Source organism: Myxine glutinosa, chromosome 6 (assembly GCF_964187855.1).
Source record: "Myxine glutinosa chromosome 6, kmMyxGlut1.1, whole genome shotgun sequence".
NCBI lineage: Eukaryota > Metazoa > Chordata > Myxini > Myxiniformes > Myxinidae > Myxine > Myxine glutinosa.
In genome coordinates this window covers 123,323,376-123,336,941 of record NC_136266.1, presented here as the reverse complement: position 1 = coordinate 123,336,941, position 13,566 = coordinate 123,323,376, and the positions used below count along the sequence as shown (strand labels likewise).

The following is a 13,566-nucleotide window of genomic DNA, read 5'->3' as shown; positions in this document are numbered from 1 at the left end:
AGGAAATTTTCATCAAATTATCGGCTAGGCTCGTAGAATTTTTAAATGCTAATGATGACGTCATAGGTCACGTGGTATGGGCGCCATATTGTAAAACACCTTCAACTTTGCCACTCTGTATCTCCGAAACGGCTCAATGGAAAAATTTGAGGAATGGCTCATTCTAAAGAACTCTGCAATGGGAACAAAAAACATGTGTATTGAGTATATCAAAAATGCTAACGTTAAGAGGTTAGAATTCGTCAAACACAGTTTTTCTCCCCCGAAAAAGAGATTTTTCCCCCAGATGCTTAGTTAAAAAAAACTCAGAATGCGAAAATTTTCGAAGTCATACGTCACATGGTTCGGCCGCCATCTTGTTTTCCGTGAAAAAACACAAAAAACCCTTTTTCTCTGCAACGGCTGAACGGATCGAGCCCAAACTTGGCATGCGTATTCGGATACCCATGACAAACAAAAAAGTCAGCGAGCACGACGTCATCCGACACGTGGTTTCAGAGTTATGACGTTTTAAAATCTCAAACTAGAAATGGAATCACCTCCATAATTTGTGGAGGGATCGAGTGGAAACTTTACACAAGTGTTCCTCATGGGGGGATGTTTAATCGTTACTTGAGACGTTTTTTTAAGTCGCATGGTTTGGCCGCAATAAATAATGGAAGTTAAATTTTAAAAAGCTTGTAACTCTTGAACCACTGCATGGATCGACTTAAATTTTAATACAATGTAGCTCTCATCGGGTGGAACAAGTGTGCAAAATTTCAAGATGATTGGATGTACGGTCGCGAAGCTAAAGTCTTTATTGTTGAAAGAGGAACAAACACACCATTTTGTCCTGCCAGGCCACATCTCCCAGTGCTTTTGCCATTTTCAGTTTTAATTTCCTTTAAAAAACATTTTCTCTGCAATAATAGGGCCGATTGAGATAAAATTTTCACCATAGGAGGCACTCGGTCGGTAGAATATTTTAATGGTAATTATGACGTCGCAGGTCACGTGGTTCGGCCGCCATCTTGTTTTTCGTGAAAACACGAAAATCCATTTTTCTCTGCAACGGCTGAACAGATCGAGGCCAAACTTTGCACGCAGAATCGCATGCCCATGACGAACAAAAAAGTCAGCGAGCACGACGTCATCCGACACATGGTTGCAGAGTTATGACGGTTTAAAGCATGAACCTTTAAAACGTAGCTCCTCCCTCATTTTTGATCCAATCGAGGAGAAACTTCACAGGTCTGTTCAGCATGTCGGTCTACTAAAATGTCATTTTAGAATTTGCGATAGGTCACGTGGTTTGGCAGATATCGTTAATTAAACGATTTTTTAAAAAAAAGGATATCTCTTGAATCGCTTTATTGATCGACGTGAAACTTCATACTGTAGTAGAAGTCATGAAGAGTAACAAGTTTGCAAAATTTCAAGATGATTGGATGTACGGTCGCGAAGCTATAAGTCTTTATTGTTGAAAGAAGAAGAAACACACCATTTTGTCTTTCCAGTACGTGCTCACGATAACGCGATCTCCCGCGGTCATTTGAACCGCAAAAAAAATTATAATTGCAGCTTTGTCAATAGATGAGGCATATTAACAAACGAATGAAACAGATTTGCTCAAATTCTGACTATTTTTAACTCGATCGTATTTCACTGAAAGTAATGAGGCCTGAAGAAGAAGATTCACTTCCAGGACGTGATCATTATCACACGATCTCCCGCGGTCATTTCAACCTCAAATGAAATTCAAATTGCAGATTTATCAATAGGGGAGACATATTAACAAACGAATGAAACAGATTTGCTGAAATTCTAATTTTTTTTAAATCGATCGCAATTCACATAAAGTTTGAGGTACTAAAGAAGAAGAAGAATCGTTTAGCTTCTCAGATAAAATAAATAATTCTGTCTGCAATTTCAGGTTAATTTCTTTTTAAAATGGCTTTTTCTGCAATCAGTGCATGGATTGACATGTGTGTGTGTGTGTGTGTGTGTGTGTGTGTGTGTGTGTGTGTGTGTGTGTGTGTGTGTGTGTGTGTGTGTGTGTGTGTGTGTGTGTGTGTGTGTGTGTGTGTGTGTTTAGAGGGGTGTGCGTATGGGGGGAGGGGTGTGGTGGGGGTAGGGGGGATGTGTGCATGTGTTTGTGTGTGTTAGGGGTGGGGGGATTTGTGTGTGCATGTGTGTGTGTGTTGGGGTGGGGGACGGTGTAGAGATGTGTGTGTGTGTGTGTGTGTGTGTGTGTGTGTGTGTGTGTGTGTGTGTGTGTGTGTGTGTGTGTGTGTGTGTGTGTGTGTATGTATGTATGTATGTGGGGGAGGGGGTGGGGTGGAAGGGGATGTGCGTTTGTGTGGATATGTGTGGGTGTGTGGAGGGAGGGGTGTGGGGGTGTTTGTGTGTGGGTTGTGTGTGGATATGTGTGTTTGTGTGTGGATATGTGTGTGTGTGTGTGTGTTGGGGGTGGGGGGATGTATGCGTGTGTTTGTGTGTGTGTTAGGGGTGGGGGGATGTGTGTGTGTGTGTGTGTGTGTGTGTGTGTGTGTGTGTGTGTGTGTGTGTGTGTGTGTGTGTGTGTGTGTGTAGGTGGGGGGGGGGGGGTTGGTGTGTGTGTGTGTGTTTAGAGGGGTGTGCATATGGGGGGAGGGGTGTGGTGGGGGTAGGGGGGATGTGTGCATGTGTTTGTGTGTGTTAGGGGTGGGGGGATTTGTGTGTGTATGTGTGTGTGTGTTGGGGTGGGGGACGGTGTAGAGATGTGTGTTTGTGTGTGTGTGTGTGTGTGTGTGTGTGTGTGTGTGTGTGTGTGTGTGTGTGTGTGTGTGTGTGTGTGTGTGTGTGTGTGTGTGTGTGTGTGTGTGTGTGTGTGTGTGTGTGTGTGTGTATGTGGGGGAGGGGGTGGGGTGGAAGGGGATGTGCGTTTGTGTGGATATGTGTGGGTGTGTGGAGGGAGGGGTGTGGGGGTGTTTGTGTGTGGGTGTGTGTGTGGATGTGTGTGTGGATGTGTGTGTGTGTGTGTGTGTGTGTGTGTGTGTGTGTGTGTGTGTGTGTGTGTGGGGGGGGGGGGGGGGGTGGGGTGTGTGTGTGTGTGTAGGGGGGATGTGTGTGTTTGTGCGGGTGGAGGGATGTGTGTGTGTGTGTGTGTGTGTGTGTGTGTGTGTGTGTGTGTGTGTGTGTGTGTGTGTGTGTGTGTGTGTGTGTGTGTGTGTGTGTGTGTAGAGGGGATGTGTGTGTGTGTGGGGGTGGAGGGATGTGTGTGTGTAGGTGGGGGGGGGGCTTGGTGTGTGTGTGTGTGTGTGGGGGGGAGGGATGTGTGTGTGTGTGTGTGTGGGGGGGGGGGGAGGGATGTGTGTGTGTGTGTGTGTGTGTGTGTGTGTGTTTGGAGGGGTGTGCGTGTGGGGGGAGGGGTGTGTGTGTGTGGGAGGGGGTAGGGGGGGTGTGTGTGTGTGTGTGTGTGTGTGTGTGTGTGTGTGTGTGTGTGTGTGTCGGGGTTGTATCCAAGGGGGTTGTGTCAAAGCATGTCCAATGAAAGTGGGGTTGTATCACAAGTGGGGTTGTATGAAAAGTGGGGTTGTATCAACAGTGGGGTTGCATCAAAAGTGGGTGCGAGTAAACCGGTCATCACTGCCAGCAGTTTTAAAGTGGCAGTTCTAGTTATTATTATTTTTATTATGATTACTATGATTACTATTCATTATTATTAGGCTTCCAGTGATCATCCCACTGGAAGCCTATTGTTCTTGTAAGGATTATTATTTTCACACATTTTGTGGAGACGATTCAGAGAAAACCGTTATAGCTAGCTCTACGAAACTTTAACTCATTATATATACCAATGTAACTTAGTGCATCATGAATTTTGCTTTTGTCATTTTGACTTACATTGGCTGCCATTGCCTATGACGTCATACACTTTAAACATCTTCTTCTCCAGAACCACTGAACGGACCAATGCAAAATTTTACAAATGTGATCGCCTAGCGATGGGGATAAAAGTTTGCAAAAAAAACCCGCCATCGATCACGTGGTTTGGCGGCCATATTGGATTTAAAAATAAAACTTTAAAAATCCATTTCTCCATTCAAACCAACCCTCACCCCTCCCCTTCAAACCTCACCCCTCCACTTCAAACCTCACCCCTCCCCTTCAAACCTCCCCCCTCACCACTTCCCTTCAAACCTCCCTCCTCAACCCTCCTTTTAAAACATCCCTCCTCACCCCTCCCCTTCAAACCTCCCCTCACCACTCTCCTTCAAACGTCCCTCCTCAACCCTACCCTTCCCACCTCCCTCCTCACCCCTCCCCTCTCCTGCATCCGATGCTCCCCCTCCCTTTTCCTAAACACTATGGACCTCCAACATCCGGGGCCTTCGCTCAAACCTGAATGATCTTTCCATACAGGTTGATTCTGACAAACCAGACTTGATCTGCTCAACGGAAACTTTCCTCCTTCAAGACGTCTCTGATTCCTTAGTATCTCTCCATGGTTACTCCCTCCACCGGTACGATAGACCCAAGCCTCGTCCTGGTGGAGGAATTGCACTCTTTATCAAAAACTCTCTTCCACACTCTCCCTGCACTGTCCTCACTCCATCCCACCCTCAGGAGTACCTCTGTCTACGGAGTCCCCTCCGCTCATACCTTTTGTTCATATGTGTGTTGTACCATCCTCCAAACAGTGATGACTCTGTTTACATCTCGCTGTCCGACAACATGGACCAACTTCTATCCACTCATCCCAACTTGCTCTTCCTCATATGAGGCAACTTCAATTGTCACAATGCCAGCTGGCTGGGTGTGGGTACCTCTCACACCACCCACGGCACCTCAGCAAAGGACTTCTGCGACTCATTGGGACTGACACAATCTGTCAATTTCCCGAAACAGATCTCAGTCCACGGTGCATTCTTGACTTGGTTAGGACTAATTTCCCTGCAAATGTCTGTCCTGACAGTTGCGTGCGTGCTCCATATGCTAGCGTGCTCCATATGCCAAGCGGATAGCGATCCACGATCCGAGCTGTTAACCAAAAACTAAACCCGATTCTAAGTGGTGGTAGGGTAGGGTGGGGCAAGAGGCCCAGTAGGGGTCAAACGCCTACCCACAATATATACTAAACCACGTGATGCAACGAGCCCCATGATGCCTTGCGAGCTTCCTTCCGCAAACATCCTTTCCCGCCACGACGGCGACACAGGCAGAGAAAGCGGTACGTTTCTCAGATGTTTTTCTTTGTTTTCGTCCTGTTGTAAATTTCATACTTCATTTGTTCAGTACCATCATCTAAATAGCAGAAGAAACAGAATGTCTCTACTTTTTCTTGTTATAGTGATCTGTTAGCTATCTGTTGATGCCAGACTAAACTAGTTGCCTCCCTTGCTTTAAGTCAGATTTCCAAAGATAAGATTTGTAACAGATTGGGGGTCAAACGCCCACTGGGATGTTGGGGCAAGACGCCTAATGTGCTCCTCATTCCACTGAATGTAATACCGACTTGACTTGAAATGCTACAGTACTGCATGTCTGTCTGTCTCTGTCTCTGTCTCTGTCTCTGTCTCTGTCTCTCTCTCTCTCTCTCTCTCTCTCTCTCTCTCTCTCTCTCTCTCTCTCTCTCTCTCTCTCTCTCTCTCATTTTCAGTTGTCATACCTTTCCTCCCGTCCATGGTACACTGAATCTTGTGGTGAGGCAGTTGCCCTGGCCCCTGAAACAACTTGCCTTTGCCTCATGGAAGGGAAATCCAATGGAAGGCAATCTCCGTTCCTTCCACAAAGCTTGGAACAAGTGTTTGTCTACCCTGAGGAGAGCCAGGAAACAATATCGCTCTATTCTCAAGACTGAACTCTCACGCCTGTCTCCCTCTTCCAAATCCTGGTGGCATCTCGTGAAATCGGGTTTTTTTTTTTTTTGTTTGTATACAGAGTCAAGGCTCATGTTGGAGCTGACACATTGCACATGAGAACAGGCACAGACCCATAAAACCACATACAATAAATAAAGGGAGTGGGGGACAAAAGGGAGAGGAAAGGCTGCAAGCATAACAGTAGAGAACAGGGACGTCAGTAGATCTGTGGAAGAGAGAGGGCCGGTGACGAGGGGGGAGGGTGGAAGCAAAGGGGCACACGGTATGAAATAAATTGACACGACTGGGAATTTCAGGAAAGAAGTTGGAGATTGAAAGAGGTGCATTTGGGGTGTTGAGGTTTGCTGGCAGATCTTGTGCGTCCTGCAGGAAAATTTCGGGGACAGAGCACAGACAGAGCATGGGGAGATAGACCGTAGAGGAGCTGGTAGAATTCAGAAAGACCACCGACCTGCCTGCAGTGAACGAGCGAAAGGCCCTCAGAATCAGCTTCATCGCGGCAGATACCAAAGATTCTGAAAGCTTTGGTTTCAACAGCGTGAAGCTGAGCTAGGTGTGAGGCAGGAGCACCAACCCAAACAGGAGAGAAGTTTTCCATTGAGCTGCGGATGAAAGCTTTGTATGTGGTGAGGAGCGAGGAAGGACTTCGCACGATGTAGGATGCCCAGAGGGCGACTGGGTTTGGAGGCCAGCTTGAAAATGTGGTTTTCCCAGGAAAGATCATGGCAGAACTTCTTCAAGAGGATTGTTGAGAAAGTAGATGGGAGGGTTTTCCATATGGTCTTTACAGAGAGACAAAGTGAGATTTGTCAGGATTGAAAGACATGTTCCACTTTTTGACCAATTTGTGATATTGTCCAGGTCTGCAGAGAGTGAGGAGGCTGCAGAGTGCCGATCTGAGGGTTGAGGTATGGAGCGACAGAGGGTGGAGTCATCAGCAAAGAGATAGAGAGGATTTTCCAAAGTCAGAGAACATCAATGAAGACCAGAAAAAGCACAGGGGCCAGAACACTGCCTTGGGGAACTCCAGCCTGAACAGGTAGAGGAGATGAGAGAATTCCATTCAGGGCCACACGTTGACAGCGGCCAGAGAGGAAGTCGGCAAGCCATGTGTGGAAGTTTCCATAAATCCCATCGGAGGAGAGTTTGGTGGGCAGAGCCGGGTGCCAGACCATATCGAAGGCACGAGATATGTCAAGAGAGACAGCTCTGATTGCCTGTTTGACATTGAGGGCCTCCATCCATTGTTGAGACGGCAGAAGCAGCATGTTCAGAATAGAATGACCTGGTCTGAAACCAAACTGATGATCTGAGATCAATCCATTGGAGAAGAGGAAGAATTGAATATCAGAAGCGATGATGTATGCCATGACCTTGCTGATTATTGGGAGCAGGCTCATTGGTCTCTCGTTGCAAGGATCTGTTTTTGCATCTTTTTTGTGTAAAGCGGTAATGTTAGCTGATTTCCAAGCGGATGGCAGATGACCTTGAGCAAAATAGAGGGTGAAGAGAATAGAGAGAGGGTGTGATAGAGCAGCAGAGTAGGAATTTAGGACCCGTGGGCTGATGCCGTATGGTCCAGTTGCAGAATCAGAGTTCTGTCTGGTGTCAGTTCCCCTTCCATCCCCTTCCTTACCTCAAATTGCTCCAGAGAAGACACTGCATGTGAAAAAGCTGAATGCCTCAACTATGTGTGCCTATAAATCTTCTGTCCCAAACCCATCGCTCTCCGTACCCACCTTACCCAGTCGAACCCAGCTGCTCCTTGACTTTGTGTCTTGTGGACTAACCTAACCCTAACCCATGGGACATATAATTTGATAAAAGTGAAATCATCAGTCACTGGTCTGGCAGCCACATTGGATTTTTAAAAATCCCATAAAAACAGGAGTGTTGGCTTGCACCAAGTCCTTCTCAAGACTGCGCAGGGTAAGTATTATATGAATACCATCTAGTTGACCATGTGACCAATGTTAATCTCAAAAATAGTTTGTGGTTGAATTCATTTCGCTGATTCGAAAATACTATTCAAATGTCAAATCGATGGGACAAAAATTGAGGAATTTAGAAATCTGGAAAAAGTGGTTGACCTTAGGCTCATGTTGACCTTTTGGCCTATGTTGATCTCAAAAGTGGTAGATGGTTGAATTCAGTTCACTGATATGAAAATCCTATTCAGATTTCAAGTCAATCGGATGAAAACTGAGGATTTTACAAATTTGAAATCGTTGTTGACCTTTGGCCGATGTTGATCTCAAAAGTGGTAGATGGTTGAATTCAGTTCACTGATATGAAAATCCTATTCAGATTTCAAGTCAATCGGATGAAAACTGAGGATTTTACAAATTTGAAATCGTTGTTGACCTTTGGCCTATGGTAACTTTGTGACCCATGTTGACCTCAAAAATAGTTGATGGTTCAATTCATTTCGCTGATATGAAAATCCTATTCAAATGTCATGTCAATCAGATGCAAATTGAGGATTTCAGAAATTTTAAAAGGTTGTTGGCGTTTTGGCCTATGTTGACCTTTTGGCCTATGTTGATCTCAAAAATAGTTGGTGGTTGAATTCTTTTTGCCGCTATGTAAATCCTATTCAAATTTCAAGTCAATTGCATGGAAATTGAGGATTTTAGAAATCCGAACAAAAGTAGTTGACATTTGGCCTATGTTGACCTTTTGACCTAAAAAAGAAATAGGATTTTGTCAGACCACAAATTCTACCATTTGGTGAAGTTTTGTGAAGATCGGTTTAAAATTGTGACCTGTAGGCAAGTACAAGTGAGCGAACAGACAAACACGCAAACACACACACAAACTGGAGTGATCAACATACAGTACTTGTCAAAAAAAACATTTTTTTTTGCAAAATAATAAAACAGGAAATCAGAGCTGTTTCCCATGACATATCTCGTGCCTTAGATACATTCTTGCACCCTGCCCTGCTCTCCAAACTCTCTCTGCACATGTCTATACAAGTCTGCCAGACTTACTCTCCTGCCTTAGTCAACTGTGTGGCTCCAAATGGATTTCTCTCTTCGCCCCTTCCTGTTCAGGCTGGAGTTCCTCAAGGCAGTGTTTTGGGCCCTGTGGTTTTTCTGGTCTTTATTAATGATCTCTCCGACTCTCTACGAAAATTCTCTCTATCTTTTTGCTGATGACTCCACTCATCACTCTGCCGAGAAAATGGATTTTTAAAATGCAGACACGGCACACGTACCGCACCCGACACACATATAGACCCGATTGCTTAACCCCGCTTTTCGCTTCGCGAGTGCAGGGTAATAATGTTTGCAGAAACACATTCAATCTTCCCAATCAACACTGACCCTTCCCCTCTTCTCTCTTCTGATGTTACCCACCCCCTCCCTCCCCCCCCCCCCCCACTTTTCCACACCCATGCACCCACCTCTTTTGTCCACACCCCACTGCCATTTCCCCACGACCCATTTCTGACAGTTATATAATTATTGATGGTGCCTTCATTGAAAAATACAATTGCTCCCAAGTAGCTTACTCAAAAGTGTTTGATAGATCTTCACTTTATTTTCTGTCCAACAAAAACCTACATTTGAATGTATTGCACAGTATATACAGATAGTTCTACAAGAGGTGCAGAAGTGGTAAATGGCAAAACACACCACGCCAAAAGGCATCTTGTAATGATCCACTTTCCAACCCGTGATGTTCTGCCATGGTTCGCTGTCATCCGCCACCACGATTCGTACGTCAGTGTAAAATTCCCGTACACTCGCAATTAGATTCTTCACCTTTTCATAGCGAAGGAATGTCTTGGTTATGATCGTCACCAACTCGCTGATATTGCCTTCAAGAGAAGTGATTATGACATGGATTAATGGGTCAAATTATGACACAAAGAAAATCACAAACTGTACATTTGTGATGCGATACACAATGGGAAAGAAATGATGTCACGATATACACTTCATGAACTACCTCGTGCACATACAATAAGGCACAGACGCTGAAACAAACCACGAATCTCAACGGAATAGGAGCATGAGGCTGTTGCAAAATTGTAGTACAGCAGAGAAAGTTGAGCAAGAACTTCTCTTACTCTTGTGCAGACATTCAAGATGCTGAGCAAATTGCCAGAAGGGAGGAAGTTATAAGGGTGCAAGTGGGGGAGGTTGGAGTTTGTTGGATCTTACCCTAACTTTTCTGAGAGGGGCATTGTCCTCCACCTCGCTTTAATAAGGGATATATCCTTTCCTCAAAACGCAAAGGACTATTTTGCTATACAGTGCCTTCAGAAAGTATTCACACCCCTTGACTTTTCACATTTTCTTGTGTTACAGCCTGAATTTAAAATGCATTCAATTTAAAATTTTGTCACTGATCGACACAAAATACCCCAGGATGCCAAAGTCAAAACATATTTCTAGAAATTTTAACAAGCTTATTGAGAGTGAAATTCAGAAATATCAAATTTACATAAGTATTCAACCACTTGAGTCAATACTTTGTAGAAGCACCTTTGTCAGTGATTACAGCTTTGAGTCTTCTTGGGTTTGTCTGTATCAGCTTTGCACATCTGGATTAGGGGAGATTCTCCCATTCTTCTTTGCAGATTTGCTCAAGCTCTGTCATGTTGAATGGGGAGCTTTAGTGAACAGCAATCTTCAAGTCTTTCCACAGATTCTCAATGGTATTCAAGTCTCGGCTTTGGCTGGGCCACTCAAGGACATTCACGTTCTGTTCGGATGCCATTCCAATGTTGCTTTTGCTGTATACTTGGGGTCATTCTGCTGTTGGAATGTAAATCTTCGCCAAAGTCTAAGTTCTTTTGCACTCTGAAGCAGGTTCTCCTCAAGGATTTGCCTGTATTTGGCTCCATTCATCGTTTCTTCCATCCTGACAAGTCCCTCAGTCCCTGACGCTGATAACCATCCCAATAGCAAGATGCTGCCACCACCATGTTTCACAGCAGGGATAGTGTTAGAAGATGGGTGATGAGCTGTGCTCGGTTTCCACCAGTTGTAGTCCTTTGCATTCAGGCTATAGAGTTCCATTTTCGGCTCATTAGAACACATAATTTTTGTCTCGTTCTCTCGGAGTCTTTCATCTGCCTTTTTGCAAACTCAAGGTGTGCTGTCATGTGCCTTTTTCTCAGGAGTCGATTCCATCTGCCCACTCTCCCATAAAGCATAGATTTCTTAAATGCTGCAAAAACTTTTGTCCTTCCAGCAGGTTCTCTCATCTCAGCCAAGGAACTCTGTAGTTCTGTCAGAGTGATCATTGGGTTCTTGGTCACCTCCCTGACCAAGGTCCTTCTTGCCCAGTTGCTCAGTTTGTTCGGACTGCCATTTATAGGAAGAGTCTGAGTAGTTCTATATTTTTTCCATTGGCTAATGATGAAGCTCACTGTGCTCTTGGGAACTTTCAACACTCCTAAAATTGTTTTATACCATTCCCCAGATTTATGCCTCCTTACAATTTTATATCACATTCCTTGGACTTCATTGTGGAGCTCCTGCTCTGACATGCACTGTCAACCGTGGGACCTTGTACATGAGGTTTGTTTGTTTATAAATCATGCCCAATCAATGAATTTGGCTACAGTTGAACTCCAATGAAGTTGTGGAGACATGTCAAGGATGATCAAAGGAAATTGGATACACCTGAGCTCAATTTGGAGTGTCATAGCAAAGGGGCTGAGTACGTATTGATTAAGACATTTCAGCTTTTCATTTAAAAAAAATTTGTAAAAATTTCTAAAAAAAATTTCTACGTTGATATGGAGTATTATGTGTAGATCAGTGATAAAAACAATCTCAATTTAATCCATTTAAATTCAGGCTATAACACACCAAAATGTGAAAAAGTCAAGGGATGTGAATACTTTCTGAAGGCACTGTATATACCAAGGCCAAATGTGCGATGTTCACACACACTAAGATAAACAATTCGTAATACTACAAAAAAAATTGAAGGAAGCAGTTTGCAAAGCTTTCATATAATTGATATGCTTTACAGCCTTGAACTATCCCTTCTTCATAGCTAAATCCAGACAACCTTGCGTTCATCAATATCTCTCATGCAATAATAATTTTCCTGTAACCACATTGGTCCATAATTAGCAATGTGCACATAACTCAAGGAATAACCTAAACTTCAAAATTTACTTTAAATTGTAGCTTGTCACCTGGCATCCTTATTGCTCTACCTGAGATTCTGCAGGTCGTTGAGCATCAATATTAAAGAAAATTCATTTATATTTGAAAATCATAATCTCATTTGGAATGTTAAAAAAAAATCACAATCGTAATAAACTGTTGCCTTGGAATAATAAACCACAGACACAATCAAAGGAAAATAACCATCGAATGTACATTTTGTTAGGTTGTGGATTTTGGAGTTACCTGTCCCAGAATTGTGGAGCGTCGGAAGCCGAGGATGTTGCACTCGGATGAGAAACTCAACAATTTGACCTCCGTACTCCAACTTGACTAAAGGGAGATGAGAGGACAGAGAATCATTTTGATCATGATGTATGGCCTTTATGTTTAAAGAAGTACATTATGGAGAAGAATACACACCCTTTGGTTCTTTTCAGAAACTTCTGTGTTTGTGTGATCTCTTCATTTTTACTTAAGTAAAATGTTTTGTTTTTCCACACAAACCATTCCATATTTTTGATACTTAGAAATGTTTCTCACATGCAATCTAGACTATTACATGTATTATTTTCAGATAATCATTAAGGCAAATCCATTATTAAATGTTGATTTGACTTAAACGTTATCAGAGTGTGCCGGCACTCTCTATGTAGGCATGGTGCAGAAAAAAAAATGTCAGTCCCATCCGCTACATACAAAACTGTCATACACAAAACTGTCAAAGCCGACCTCCTAGCAGGTCAGTTGAGCTGATTGTCGAGGCAATGGGTGAAATGGCATTGGGATTTGTGGATATGCAGAAGGCCAAGGGCACTGTCCCGAGAAAGATGGAGATGGCGACACTGAGCTGGATGGGAGTGCGGAAGCAAAGTTATGTCGGTGGAAGGGATGTATAAGGGAACGATGGGAAAAGTTTTGGTTGGTCCTAGGAACATATTGTGGGGCGGATATTGTATGTGGACGAACTGGTTGTTGTGGTGAAGAGTGAGTGGGAGATGCAGGAAGTACTGGGGGAGTGGAAGGAGGCATTTGAGAAACTTGGGCTGAGAATGTGCCGGGAGAAGACTGAGGTGATGTAGGTCGTCAGCAGAGAAAATAAATGAATATTAGGTTCGAGGAGAAGGAGATCAGACAAGGAAATCGGTTTGAGTATCTGGGTAGAACAGTGATTGGGGATGGTAAGTCAGAGGCATAGGTGCGGAGGAGGATTTAGGTGGGTGCGAATGTGTGGAGGAGAGTGGAGGGTGTAATGGCAGACAGAGAGATTTCAAGGAGATTGAAAGGAAAGGTTTTGATGTCACGCAAACGCCGGCCTACCGTTACATTCTGGAGAGGGTGGCATTGACAGAGAGACTTTAGTCCGGTGAGCTCATGTGATTGAGCAGTGTCCATGGTTCAGTCAGTCAGTCATTCATTCAGTCTGGAAAAACTTCAGTCATTATTGCTTGAACCAAACCTGCAATTTTGATTAAACTTGGCCATAATCTTCATATCTGATGCCATATGAAGGTGTATTGACCAAGTCAAAATCTGCACTCATTAAGGGGGTCTCGAGGGGTATTTTTGACCCCCCCCCCCCC

At 44.0% G+C, this 13,566-nt stretch overlaps 1 protein-coding gene across 1 annotated transcript in view; it reads right to left on the bottom strand.

The window, feature by feature from the left end:
- The window catches only part of LOC137430253 (beta-1,4 N-acetylgalactosaminyltransferase 1-like), a 199,121-nt gene that overhangs the window by 49,237 nt on the left and 136,318 nt on the right, over positions 1-13,566 (bottom strand). The window contains exons 6-7 of the mRNA XM_068120978.2: positions 12,230-12,316; positions 9,488-9,672 (exon numbers count right to left, since the gene is read on the bottom strand). Coding sequence (XP_067977079.2) covers positions 9,488-9,672; positions 12,230-12,316 — 272 coding nt within the window. The remainder of the gene's footprint in view (positions 1-9,487; positions 9,673-12,229; positions 12,317-13,566) is intronic.